The sequence below is a fragment of the Haliotis cracherodii genome, unplaced genomic scaffold, assembly GCF_022045235.1.
Source record: "Haliotis cracherodii isolate W230 unplaced genomic scaffold, xgHalCrac1.p SCAF_7, whole genome shotgun sequence".
NCBI lineage: Eukaryota > Metazoa > Mollusca > Gastropoda > Lepetellida > Haliotidae > Haliotis > Haliotis cracherodii.
The window spans coordinates 1736841-1752015 of NW_027266330.1; the positions used below are offsets into that span (position 1 = coordinate 1736841).

At 44.6% G+C, this 15175-nt stretch overlaps 2 protein-coding genes across 2 annotated transcripts; one reads left to right on the forward strand and one right to left on the reverse strand.

Moving 5' to 3' along the window:
* Positions 1-1032: 1032 nt before the first annotated feature.
* On the reverse strand, positions 1033-12787 carry LOC139447945 (putative ankyrin repeat protein RF_0381). The gene is made up of 8 exons (XM_071229448.1): positions 12714-12787; positions 10659-10713; positions 10071-10358; positions 8184-8349; positions 4087-4116; positions 3735-3742; positions 3101-3136; positions 1033-2144 (listed from the first exon to the last, which is right to left on the reverse strand). Exons 2-8 carry the CDS (start codon positions 10690-10692, stop codon positions 1426-1428), a joined length of 1281 nt encoding a protein of 426 aa, XP_071085549.1. The 5' UTR covers positions 10693-10713; positions 12714-12787; the 3' UTR covers positions 1033-1425.
* On the forward strand, positions 12700-14603 carry LOC139447915 (integumentary mucin C.1-like). The gene is made up of 2 exons (XM_071229402.1): positions 12700-12760; positions 13855-14603. The coding sequence occupies exons 1-2, from the start codon at positions 12700-12702 to the stop codon at positions 14601-14603; spliced, it is 810 nt and encodes a 269-aa protein (XP_071085503.1).
* Positions 14604-15175: the final 572 nt, after the last annotated feature.

Sequence of the window (15175 nt, forward strand, 5' to 3'; positions counted from 1 at the left end):
GGAATGTCAGCGAAGAAAGAGAAGTCCACAAATATTCATATTCAGTGGGATGCTGTAAATATACGCCTCTTATCATTTCTTTCCATAAATATCGGGATACGGGAAATATTTGTCATCCGGCCAATCTTGTTTCTATTTCTATTTCCATACCAAACTAATAAAGATCACGGAAGGTGGCAGAAACACCAACCTTATTGTCAACCTTAGGGCACAGAGCACGAGGGGAGACAACTCTATAAGTAGGATTTGACCGATCCTTTCCCTCAACATGTCAGCAGTGTTCTCATTGTATAATATCGTTCAATTTAGTTCCGTTTTTGACGCCCGATATTTTGACATGTTTCAAGAGGCGCCTATGAGAACTGTTGTCATTTACTGATAATACATATCAACAAACATTGTCTGAAGTTTCAGTTGATCTTTTCATGAACATTTTTCTCGGGTGTTTTTATCCCGAAAAACTCATGAAACTATTGTGCACATATGGATAAGGCATGATGGGTGTCAATCAGAATGTCCGTATAGCTACGTATACAAACAGATAAGTATAACTGATATTAAGATTGAACTGAAACATCAAGGGGTACAATAATTGGACAAGACGATTTCAGACGCAATATTCTAGTTACATAAAGGCTCATAGCTTACTCTGTGTTTAATCATGTGTATATGAAAGCTTCTTTCTATTTTGCTTCCCTTGTTTGTTTGACTTTCTTTTGGCGCAAAGGCAACATTTCACCTGTATGACGTCCGCCTGTAATTAATCGAGTCTGGACCAGACAAACCAGTGATTGATATTATGAACAACGATCCACATGTCGGGGTACGATGGCACCCAAAAGAACCCCTCACCGAGTTTTGCATCAGATAATAAATGTCACACAAACGAGAAAACGCCAAGTTTTTTATTCTTTATTTGTCATGTACTCAGCCACAAACAAGCCTCCCTCACAAAGTCACACTATGACTGAAATGTACCGACTTAAATCTTAATTATTGATTCCCTGAATTGAGAAATATTAAATGGAATTTAGGAAGTTTTGCAGACATTAGCAGATATAATACCGTCTTCTGAGACACAACCGCATTCAAATTTAAAATAAAACTTGATCCCGATTTATTAAGCAAAACACATGTCTGGGAAACATCAATAAATACAATTGTTATGGGCGACTTGCGATAAAGATGAAAAGAAATATAAAAAAATCGATTTATTCGTTGTTATTATTAGATAGGGTGTCTAAACATTTCTTCAACATTGTATTTCCCGATTTTATAAATCCCCCAAATGTTCAATATTTGTAATTTGGGGTAATGAGTATTCGTAGAATAAAGTGAACCACAATTGGTTCTGGAAGAGAATCATTCAAATCGGCAGAAATCAGCTGTCCTTTTTCCCTGTGTCATGTGAGACCTGTCTGTGTTCTACTCAGATGCACACATGTATAACAATGACGTGTATGTTGTTGTACATCGTTGTATTGCACTGTTGTATTGCACTGTTGTATACACCATGTCCAGAATGTCCGATACAGCATCATACTCAAGTCGCCCACGTGACCGGCTCAGAAGACTGCACAGTGAATTATGGCCATGGTGTTTCGCTATCATGGCTGCTGTTTGCCCAGCATTGTTCTTTGTGCTGATGTTCACCTTGCCCTGCGAGAGGACATTCTTCACTATCTGTATATCCCCGCCCTTACAAGCATGGTGAAGGATGTTATTGCCGTCATTGTCCACGAGTGATACATCAGCTCCTTTTGCAACAAGTAAGTCAAACATTTCTTTATACCCGATGTAGGCTGCCGTCATGACGGGAGTCTTTCCCTTCTGGCCTCTGCTGTTGATGTCCGGAACGTCCTGTGACAGGAGATACCTCACCGTGCTCTCATGGCCTCCACCACACGCCAAGTGAAGGATGTTGTCGCCATTATCATCAACGAGGGACAGGTCGCCTCCACTACTCACAAGTAACTTCACTATGTGTTTATGTCCTCGGTACACTGCCGCCATCACGGAAGTCCTCCCGCACTGGCCGCGCTTGTTGATGTCCTCGGGGCTCTCAGCTAAAATCTGTTTAACCAGACTTAGATCTCCCTTATGACAAGCATTACTCAGCCTGGTGTCAATACTGCATTGTTCTCCTGGTGACGAAACATGGTTATTTTAATTGAATTTTTAATATGAAATAATATTTCGATCGTATGACGAGTACCTGAACTCTCCCACAGTTTACAAGTCTTTGCATTATTGTACAAGATAACACACAGACATAGCTTAAGTTCAGCAGAAGATACCTGAATGTCAACTTATTTTAACTTATTTCAAACTTCAATCACAATAATAACTGGTGCATTTGTGATAAAAATCATTTCCGATACAAATCCCTCTTTTGACGTGTACAATATTTTCCCGTGTTTTTTTCAGGTGAACAATTAACTTGGTGATGCATGTGTTTGTGACGGGCACCGCGGTGGGGCAGGATGAGCGCACCTGTTCGCGGACACCAGGTCCTGGTATCATCACAATTTGATAGTGATTCATACAATATAACCGACAATGTCCTTTCCATTATCATAAGAGATCTCTGCTGTAAGCAGAGTCGATTGTACACTTCCGTACATCATGAGCGAGAATGTATTAATCTCCATCAAATAGTGATGACACCAGGTGTTCACGAAAAGGTGAGCATGATCGTGTCATTTGTCGTTTTATTTGTCAACAAAGACATTTACTGTCAGTATTCAAATATTATTTTAGTACTGGACTACGTTGAAAAATTTATCTTAATCTGATACAATGACTGTCATATTTGATAAAACATAATATAGTTGTAATACATTTAACTCTGAACCATATACCTTCTTATGGGGTTTATTTGTTTTTAAGTTCGCAATTTGATGAAACACTTTTAATGGTGTTAAAGAATAGTATTGCACCTATCAATTTACACCTCTCTCCTTTTAATGACCAGAGGAGATCCTTTATATCAGAATGACAATGACAGCGAGTTAGTCATTTAATCCCATGTAGGAGTTCATTATAGAAAGTGCTTACTTCAGCAAAACGGTCTGGTTTATGTAGATGTTTCTGAACGTACCTGGAAGTAAAGTCTCTCCGTCAGGGACGGGTCCATCTGCGAATGAGACGTTATGGGTATCTGCATGAATTTACATCATATATAAATTATTTTGTCTACAGTACTAAACTCTGATGACCTAAATACTGGCCAATTTGGCTAACAATAAAGGTGAGTCTTTGTCACAAGTGGGAGGGAAGCCTGATGTGATGCAGGCTGAGACGTTTCCCCACGAAACCCGCCAATTATGTCACGTCTCAGACATGCAACTAGATATATGATGGAGTCCATGCTGCAAAGCTATTTCTAAATATCACCCATACAATACTGTGGTTGTCGCCATGCTTCCCTGACATGGTCAATAATTGTAAGCCCTGATACATTTGATTGATACGATTGATAGTTATTAACATATTTTGGATGATAGCCATAATAAGGTGATTTCCGCGACATTGCTGATGCAGTTAAATTCACTGTAGGTCGACACAGCTGAGCTTACCTTCTTTCTAATGTGACAAATGTCCTCGCATTGTAATGCTGTGTGCATACCACTGTAATTTCTTACCCGGTCACCAGTTGCTGAGGACCAATACCTACTGCTATAACTTTTCAATACGACGGCTGTAAATTTTCAAAGTGACGTTTGAGCACTCACCAGGCGAACTGCAAAATGACAGAAAACACACATAAGTAGTTGATGGCATTTAAACAAACAATCAAAAGATAATTGATCCTTTTCAAGCATAGTAAATGTACATATATTAATTAATTGCATTTGCAATAGTTAACCATGATAAGAATAATAAAGAAGTTGTTATCAACATTAAATCTCCATGTGATGTTTACATACAACTTCTGAATGCCTATAAAGACTCTGAGCTCGATGACTGCTTCCTGATGCGTAATGCCATTCACTCAACCCTCTGTATGTATTTACCACTGAACACATCATTCATGTGCATGTACGTGTTGATGGTGATGAAACGTTCACCGTGTTCCGGTTTTACCTTGTTTGTCCTCTTCTTGCTTTTCTGTGTCTGTAAGAAGAAAGAAAATAATCTTTGGAAGTCCATTTACTTCAAAAGATCTAGCTACATTTTGACATACATGAAGGACATATCCATGAAAGGAATGGTATTTGGAGCATAATTGATTTAAATCGACCTTAATGTTTTCTTGATTATCCATCGAAACAGATTCCATTGGGAACAAACGGCAAACTAGCGGTAGCACGTACATTGTGTATGAATGGGGCACTAACAATCAGTGATGACACCCGGTGCCCACGACAAGGTTCCTGCCCTGCCGGTAGCATGCGCCACTCACACATTTTGTATAAAAATGTAAGAGTTTGTGTGTTGCCTGACGCCGCCCCCAAACAAACCAGACAACCACGTGATGGACCAGAAAATCCAGTATTCGCCTTTCATATTCGTTGACAAGCAAAGTCGGTAGATAAGGGAATTAAGCTGCTTGATATACGTATGTCCCGCAACTTTCCGTGTCTCATCAAGTGTAGCATCAACGATACGCGGAAGTGTGTTATACCTCGCTTCCGGTCCCGTTGTCTTGCTTTCTGCTGTTGTTATCATAGGTGTGTTGGCTGATATGTCACCTCTCTGCACTTGCACTATACCTACACTGTCCTGATGGTGTGTTGGCTGATATGTCACCTCTCTGCACTTGCACTATACCTACACTGTCCTGATGGTGTGTTGGCTGATATGTCACCTCTCTGCACTTGCACTATACCTACACTGTCCTGATGGTGTGTTGGCTGATATGTCACCTCTCTGCACTTGCACTATACCTACACTGTCCTGATGGTGTGTTGGCTGATATGTCACCTCTCTGCACTTGCACTATACCTACACTGTCCTGATGGTGTGTTGGCTGATATGTCACCTCTCTGCACTTGCACTATACCTACACTGTCCTGATGGTGTGTTGGCTGATATGACACCTCTCTGCAGTTGCACTATACCTACACTGTCCTGATGGTGTGTTGGCTGATATGTCACCTCTCTGCACTTGCACTATACCTACACTGTCCTGATGGTGTGTTGGCTGATATGACACCTCTCTGCACTTGCACTATACCTACACTGTCCTGATGGTGTGTTGGCTGATATGACACCTCTCTGCACTTGCACTATACCTACACTGTCCTGATGGTGCGTTGGCTGATATGACACCTCTCTGCACTTGCACTATACCTACACTGTCCTGATGGTGTGTTGGCTATGTCACCTCTCTGCACTTGCACTATACCTACACTGTCCTGATGGTGTGTTGGCTGATATGACACCTCTCTGCACTTGCACTATACCTACACTGTCCTGATGGTGTGTTGGCTGATATGACACCTCTCTGCACTTGCACTATACCTACACTGTCCTGATGGTGCGTTGGCTGATATGACGCCTCTCTGCAGTTGCACTATACCTACACTGTCCTGATGGTGTGTTGGCTATGTCACCTCTCTGCACTTGCACTATACCTACACTGTCCTGATGGTGTGTTGGCTGATATGTCACCTCTCTGCACTTGCACTATACCTACACTGTCCTGATGGTGTGTTGGCTGATATGACACCTCTCTGCACTTGCACTATACCTACACTGTCCTGATGATGTGTTGGCTGATATGTCACCTCTCTGCACTTGCACTATACCTACACTGTCCTGATGGTGTGTTGGCTATGTCACCTCTCTGCACTTGCACTATACCTACACTGTCCTGATGGTGTGTTGGCTGATATGTCACCTCTCTGCACTTGCACTATACCTACACTGTCCTGATGGTGTGTTGGCTGATATGACACCTCTCTGCACTTGCACTATACCTACACTGTCCTGATGATGTGTTGGCTGATATGTCACCTCTCTGCACTTGCACTATACCTACACTGTCCTGATGGTGTGTTGGCTATGTCACCTCTCTGTACTTGCACTATACCTACACTGTCCTGATGGTGTGTTGGCTGATATGTCACCTCTCTGCACTTGCACTATACCTACACTGTCCTGATGGTGTGTTGGCAGATATGTCACCTCTCTGCACTTGCACTATACCTACACTGTCCTGATGGTGTGTTGGCTGATATGTCACCTCTCTGCACTTGCACTATACCTACACTGTCCTTGTGGTGTGTTGGCTGATATGACACCTCTCTGCACTTGCACTATACCTACACTGTCCTGATGGTGTGTTGGCTGATATGACACCTCTCTGCACTTGCACTATACCTACACTGTCCTGATGGTGTGTTGGCTGATATGTCACCTCTCTGCACTTGTACTATACCTACACTGTCCTTGTGGTGTGTTGGCTGATATGTCACCTCTCTGTACTTGCACTATACCTACACTGTCCTTGTGGTGTGTTGGCTGATATGTCACCTCTCTGCACTTGCACTATACCTACACTGTCCTGACGGTGTGTTGGCAGATATGTCACCTCTCTGCACTTGCACTATACCTACACTGTCCTGATGGTGCGTTGGCTGATATGTCACCTCTATGCACTTGCACTATACCTACACTGTCCTGATGGTGTGTTGGCTGATATGTCACCTCTCTGCACTTGCACTATACCTACACTGTCCTGATGGTGTGTTGGCTGATATGACACCTCTCTGCACTTGCACTATACCTACACTGTCCTTGTGGTGTGTTGGCTGATATGTCACCTCTCTGCACTTGCACTATACCTACACTGTCCTGATGGTGTGTTGGCTGATATGTCACCTCTCTGCACTTGTACTATACCTACACTGTCCTTGTGGTGTGTTGGCTATGTCACCTCTCTGCACTTGCACTATACCTACACTGTCCTGATGGTGTGTTGGCAGATATGTCACCTCTCTGCACTTGCACTATACCTACACTGTCCTGATGGTGTGTTGGCTGATATGACACCTCTCTGCACTTGCACTATACCTACACTGTCCTGATGGTGTGTTGGCTGATATGACACCTCTCTGCACTTGCACTATACCTACACTGTCCTGATGGTGTGTTGGCTGATATGACACCTCTCTGCACTTGCACTATACCTACACTGTCCTGATGGTGTGTTGGCTGATATGACACCTCTCTGCACTTGCACTATACCTACACTGTCCTGATGATGTGTTGGCTGATATGTCACCTCTCTGCACTTGCACTATACCTACACTGTCCTGATGGTGTGTTGGCTATGTCACCTCTCTGCACTTGCACTATACCTACACTGTCCTGATGGTGTGTTGGCTGATATGTCACCTCTCTGCACTTGCACTATACCTACACTGTCCTGATGGTGTGTTGGCTGATATGACACCTCTCTGCACTTGCACTATACCGACACTGTCCTGATGATGTGTTGGCTGATATGTCACCTCTCTGCACTTGCACTATACCTACACTGTCCTGATGGTGTGTTGGCTATGTCACCTCTCTGCACTTGCACTATACCTACACTGTCCTGATGGTGTGTTGGCTGATATGTCACCTCTCTGCACTTGCACTATACCTACACTGTCCTGATGGTGTGTTGGCTGATATGACACCTCTCTGCACTTGCACTATACCTACACTGTCCTTGTGGTGTGTTGGCTGATATGTCACCTCTCTGCACTTGCACTATACCTACACTGTCCTGATGGTGTGTTGGCTGATATGACACCTCACTGCACTTGCACTATACCTACACTGTCCTTGTGGTGCCATGTCCAAATATTTTAGAAAAATGTTCTTGCAAATGTTGATGTGAATTAAAATCAAATATATATGATGTTTAAACTTCACAACCATAAACACGTTTCTGAATGACACGACTCCAACAAAATCACGAATTAGTAACATCGATTTGGAAACTGTTTTTGTTTTAATATTTTAGTAAATATGCCTCTTCCCGTTACTTTTCCATTAATGGAAATATAAACACACATTCTCCTGCCTGGCACGGGGTACAAGTTAAAGACATACATCCCTTGGTGTATCGCCAGTTTTGTAGTGAAACTGTGGGTGTATTGCTTGATAATCTCGATATGTTTGTAGTTTAAGTGTGTGTATTATTGCCCCAAAACATTCATATTTGGATAGTTGAGCCGAAATCGTACCTTCTGTAGACAATCACTGCGACGATGACGCCGATGATAAGAAAGATTGTGACGAACACAGGGACAAGTATCGCAACCATTGGTGTTGGTGCAGTCTGTTCTGATCTTCTCCCCTCAGCCGCCTTATTTACAGACCTCCCGTTGTCCTTATCTTTCTGATCATTTTCTGTAATAAAAGACTCTCTTATGTCCAGGCACCAAACACAACTACATACACATCCTAATGTTTGTCCGACTACTGCTCTGGGAATTTCGATTGAAGGACGGACATAATTTTAATGCAGTCGGTAACATTCCAACCATTTCGTAGTCGACAATGGACCAACCAGTGATTGAAAGTATGATGAAATATGATCCACACTATCGGGGCAATGGCAAACAATCAGTCAAGTAACCACGCCAGACAACCCACTGTATATATTCCACCTTGAGCAATGTACGGCATATTACTTTGTTGGATAGTGACCACTGGTCTTGGAAAACATCAGTGCAAGCGGCAATTATACAGTGGCATACGACCAGTGTGGCCCTTGAACAGAGGTCAGGACATGTTCTCTCACGATGGCGCATGGAGAGGGAACGTTTTGATCGACACTGAAGGTAATGGCTGGCTCTTTCTCTCTGTGCACTGATTCAATCCTGTGTTGTATCAAGTGTTTTTGACTGACGGTCAATCTTATTAAATCTAAAGTGCACATATGTTCTTATTAAAGTAGCTAGACAAATACGACTTTAAACGTCAAGAGACATCCACCCCAACCCACACCCCCCCCCCCCCCCCCCACCCCACACCCCACACACCCAAACGCCGCCTTACCCTAGCCCACGTCCCCCACAACCTCACCCCACCGACCCCACACACCCACACACCCACCCTACACAGCCTGAACCCAACACACCCAAACCCAAACAAACCCACCCCACCCAGACCCTTCCACACACCAGTACAACCCCACCCCACACAACCCCCAGACACCATCACAGACACCCAGCACTCCACACACCACACCCCTAGCACTCCACACACCACACCCCAGCACTCCACACAACTCACCCCTAGCACTCCACACACCACACCCCCAGCACTCCACACACCCCACCCCTAGCACTCCACACACCCCACCCCAGAACTCCACACACCCCACCCCTAGCACTCCACACACCCCACCCCTAGCACTCCACACACCCCACCCCTAGCACTCCACACACCCCACCCCTAGCACTCCACACACCCCACCCCTAGCACTCCACACACCCCACCCCTAGCACTCCACACACCCCACCCCTAGCACTCCACACACCCCACCCCTAGCACTCCACACTCCCCACCCCTAGCACTCCACACACCCCACCCCAGAACTCCACACACCACACCCCAGCACTCCACACAACTCACCCCTAGCACTCCACACACCCTACCCCAGTACTCCACACATCCCACACCCCACACACCCCACACCCCACACCCCACACCCAGCACTCCACACACCCAAACACCGCCTTACCCTAGCCCACGTCCCCAACTTCCCCACCCCACCGACCCCACACACCCACCCTACACAGCCTGAACCCAACACACCCAAATCCAACCAAACCCACCCCACCCAGACCCTTCCACACACCAGTACAACTCCACCCGACACAACCCCCAGACAACCACACAGACACCCAGCACTCCACACACCCCACACCCAGCACTCCACACCCCCCACCCCAGCACTCCACACAACTCACCCCTAGCACTCCACACACCCCACCCCCAGCACTCCACACACCCCACCCTTAGCACTCCACACACCCCACCCCCAGCACTCCACACACCCCACCCCCAGCACTCCACACCACCTCCTCCGAATCCTTTAGACGTATGTATTACATAATACATACCTTGGTGTATTTCACAGAAATCCCCGGTATTGTGTCCTGTACAGCCCTGGGTGCACTGGCCGGTCTGGTGATTGCAGATGTGTTCCCGGCAGTTGCTGCTGCAGGGGAGTTGGCACTGAGCACCAAACCTTCCAGCCACGCACCCCTCAGAGCATCTACCACTGTGTCTGTCACAGTGCACATCCTGGTCGGAATGGGGGAAACAGGAACGGCTGCAGTTCAGTTGACAGTGTTCTCCATATTTGCCCACGGGACACTCCTGGCCCAATACGCCCAATACGCCCACTCCTGAAAAAGGAGCAAGAAGTTAATTTCCCCACAATACTTGGCGGCCTACTTGTAAAAACATACCTTGTTATATCCTCTTATAGGCGCTATTTCTAGATCCAGAAACCTTACGTCGAAAGTTAAACGCTTATAAAACCTAAAATGTTTTAAGAAAGCACGATGCGTGTGCATTGTTGTGGCGGATTAATGCTAAGTGACTTTTGGGACACTCCACAAACATCCCAACAACAATTATTTTACCAGCACAGCAGAGTAATCATTTCATGTTGGTCAATGAAGCTTAAACAGATCAGCACTCACCAAATAAAGAGGTCAGCAGACCGTGTCCCAACATGTCTTGTTCTGTGCTTTGCCCCTGGGAGAGAAAGAAGAAACACAAGGAATATTTCACGTGTTGACTAATTAATAAGTTTTCATAAAGGGAAATTATTGTCTTAACATGTGACCTCTATGTGAATTAAGGACACGTGTTTACTATTTTCATTCATTGTGTGTTGTACATGTACACGTGGCGGTCACAGCAACCAGCGGCCTGGGGGTCGGGACTTGACTTGACCGGGGGATGACTTTGGCGGGTGGAGTGGGGTGTCGGGAAGAGATGTGTTCATCTACAAATCAACATTGCGAGTGTTTAATTGATTACATTGGGTTAACAGTCTTTGGGCAAGGCGTCTGCGATATCTAAAGGATGGGCAGTGAAGAAGCCTCGTAGTTCATTTGAAGGCCCAGGTTCGATTGGTACAACTTGTGAAGCCGTTTTGCGCTGTACTCCCGCCGTGATATCGCTAAAAGCAGTGTTAAACCACACTCACTCATTCTTACGTAGATGCAATACATGTTTAATACATTAACTTGAGTGCTCTCATTCATTGTAGCTTCCACGTTAACTACATGTATACTTGACTTGAGTCATCTCAATCATTGTAGCTTCCACGTTAACTATACTTGACTTGAGCGAGTAAAAAGCACATAGGACATGACTAGGCAATACATGTTCTTGTACTTATCTGCAATAACATGATGTGACACATTGAGTACAGAAAGCTGATTGGAAATGATGAAACTGACCTTTTTCAAACGATTCAGTGTTAAATCTTACTCTCAAGCACGCGCACAAAAAATCTCTTGTTGTTTTACTGCGTTTTTTTAAAGAAACTTGATACGCATCAGCCTGAAATAGATATTGTTTTAAAAAAAGCGCAATTTATGTGAGGGCGCACACTATTTATCATAAGAAACATCGATCACATACAGCTGTGATAGGAGTAAGGCTAGGTAACTTGGAATTGGTCGGTCAGTGTAATACTACAGGACTGGTTCCCATCTCTCTGCAGAATATATTGTCATGGAATTACTTAGTATGTCTATGTTCTGTACATGTTTTCAGTAAGTAAAGTTCTACGGTCACACATGTTGCGTTAAGGTTCCACGTGTTCTACCAACCCTCACATATGTATCCTTTGTCGTAACGTTACTAAAACAAAGACACTGGGATTGTGTGGATGGCATGCAAAATTACAACAATTGCCCTGATATTGTGTGGAGGATGACATGATTCCCATGTTAGGTCTACGGCAATTGGTGGTCCAGAATGGTCAGTTATACAACTACTGCAGCAATCCTAGCACACACGTCCCTTGGATACGACCAGAACGGACAGTTGCCAGATGGTCCACGTCAAGCAACAACGGAGGGTCGATGTAACTGTTCCGATATCCCGGTTGATGAACATCTTTTTTATTATCGCTGTGCCCCTCGAACATTACATTTTTCTAATCCTGTTATTGTCATTTCAAAGGGGGAACCTGCCCAGTATGAATACTCCCTGCGTACAGTTCGGGACATCACTTCGGGCGTTCCTCACACATCCAGCTGACAGGAGTGATACAACGTAACTGAAAGACTGTCAAAGTCTGTAAAACACAGTGACTCACCCACTCACTCAAATGTTGAGTGACGTGCGATCCGAACTGAAACCGACTGTTGCGCAACGTAACAAACGATATCTCAAATCCACCGACACTACGGCCAAATGACCTACATAAAGGATTGTCAACAAATACACTGTCTGTTCGCAATCCGACGTTCATTTCCTCATGCCTTGTCACATGCCTACATTCAGAGACAGCGAGTTTCATGACGACTATTCCGTTGTTCGGCCCCAGCACGTAACATGTACATCATGTAACGGGTATCGCTATCTGCTGATCATATCAACACACACACACGCCCTAATTCTATTCAGTGATCCTAGAAATAGACCTGACATTAGCTTCAAGCTGATGTTTAATGACCTGAACGATGACACTATCAGTATGTAGAATGTGAAAGATCGAACTGCATGTTAGAACCTACCAATGAGCTTGTTGTCTTTGCCCGCGAATGTCTCGGCAATGTTGATGGTAAATACACATCACATCCCACTTTCGTTATCGTGACACAAGGGAGACAACTTAGATGTGTCTGTCGTCCTGGGAGGTGCAATACAGGAATACTTGAAGCGTGAGTTCAGGTGGAGCGTGCGTTTGTTTATTCACCATATGCCTTGTGTTTACACATCAATGAATATCATGCACAGTATTGACGGATGGTTATTCTCAAACATTTCAAAAGGAAACATGTGTTATCTGTAAGGACAGAAGACACTTCTCCCGAAGCACCTGTTAACAACTGAAAATGTAATGATTGATTCATTAAGCACGCCAGATGAGTAACAAGCAGTAATTAATATCGCTGCAGAAGTATTGTGACAACGTGATTTTACATGACAGCACCACCCGATTTACAAAGATGACTTCAAGATGTGACCCTGCAGACTTGTCTCTAAGAGTTCCCTGTTACGTATAATTATATACATGTGCTCTGATTTACGTGTGCTTACCTTCCTGGGTATTCCGTGTCAGATATTCCAAGTAACCTCTGCTTGTTATAAAGGCGACTGAGGAGATTGGGGTGTCAGTCTCAGTGACCTGGCTGATCGTGTGTCATCGCCCCCTGACGACGTCTATAGCTACTCATTATATAACATTGGTTTTGAAGGTCTGGACGTGATCATTTACAGGCGGCTTTCAGATATACACTATTAATCTGACATGTTTAACCTAATGATAAGTGTGAGTGCAGTAGGTGTCATCTTGATTTGGTTAAAATCCGTCTCTAATCATTTCCTCACTTTCTATAATTCGGAACGTACATGCTGTTCATTGCATCATTCAATCTCATATCTGGTAATGAGTGCAGCTTACAATGAAGCTATCATTTGCAATACAAAGACAATGGTTAATATTTCTGACTAACACGGGAGAAATGACACAATCATGAACACATGCTCATAATGTAGTCGGAACCGTACAATGGACGCAGCTGTTAGAAGAGAATTCTTATCATTGTGGACATATGTTCTTCTTCCATTTTTATGACACGTGACACAACTACACGACACAACTACACGACACAACTACACGACACAGCTACACGACACAACTACACGACACAGCTACACGACACAACTACACGACACAGCTACACGACACAACTACACGACAGAGCTACACGACACAACTACACGACACAACTACACGACACAACTACACGACACAACTGCACGACACAACTACACGACACAGCTACACGACACAGCTACACGACACAGCTACACGACACAGCTACACGACACAGCTACACGACACAGCTACACGACACAACTGCACGACACAACTGCACGACACAACCACACGACACAACCACACGACACAACCACACGACACAACCACACGACACAACCACACGACACAGCTACACGACACAACTGCACGACACAACTACACGACACAGCTACACGACACAGCTACACGACACAGCTACACGACACAGCTACACGACACAACTACACGACACAACTACACGACACAGCTACACGACACAGCTACACGACACAGCTACACGACACAACTACACGGCACAGCTACACGACACAACTACACGACACAGCTACACGACACAGCTACACGACACAGCTACACGACACAGCTACACGACACAACTACACGACACAACTACACGATACAGCTACACGACACAACTACACGACACAGCTACACGACACAGCTACACGACACAGCTACACGACACAGCTACACGACACAACTACATGACACAACTACACGACACAGCTACACGACACAGCTACACGACACAACTACACGACACAACTACACGACACAGCTACACGACACAACTACATGACACAACTACACGACACAGCTACACGACACAACTACACGACACAACTACACGACACAGCTACACGACACAACTACATGACACAACTACACGACACAGCTACACGACACAGCTACATGACACAACAACACAACTAGTGTATGGTTGCTATAATAGTTGTATTGGCCACTTTTCAACAGGAAATGTAAACCATATTAGATAGATAATCTAATTTTGATAGCTTTACTATAACTGTCAGGCCAAGTTCGAATTTACTTTCCTCATGGTACAAAGAAGTCATTTCTCCCATGAAAATATCAAGGCCAGAATCACATGATAAAATCGGACTATTTCACCGGGTTCACCAGGTACAGTTTCAAACTGTTGTATTATCTGTAAGTTTAAGTGTTGTGTGGCGTTGGGGTAGCCTAGTGATTTAAACCGTCCTCTCATCACACAAAAGGACGGTGTGAAAGGCCAAACATGCCCCTGGCGAGGTCTTCCCCGAGGGAGTAATAGCCTTGGCCAGTTTTCCCTACCCCTGGCCAGACTTTCATCCCTCGAATTGAGTGTAGAGATCTGGCCAAGAATATTCC

Bases quoted from the DNA above. Each gene is read 5' to 3' on its own strand.
- LOC139447945 (XM_071229448.1), bottom strand. From the start codon at position 10,692: ATGTTGGGACACGGTCTGCTGACCTCTTTATTTG. The intron at 10,359-10,658 runs GTGAGTGCTGAT...CTCCTTTTTCAG, and splicing joins TCTGCTGACCTCTTTATTTG to GAGTGGGCGTATTGGGCGTA. The intron at 2,145-3,100 runs GTACGTTCAGAA...TTTCGTCACCAG, and splicing joins CGGAGAGACTTTACTTCCAG to GAGAACAATGCAGTATTGAC.
- LOC139447915 (XM_071229402.1), top strand. From the start codon at position 12,700: ATGTTAGAACCTACCAATGAGCTTGTTGTCTTTGCCCGCGAATGTCTC. The intron at 12,761-13,854 runs GTAAATACACAT...TACACGACACAG, and splicing joins ATGTCTCGGCAATGTTGATG to CTACACGACACAACTACACG.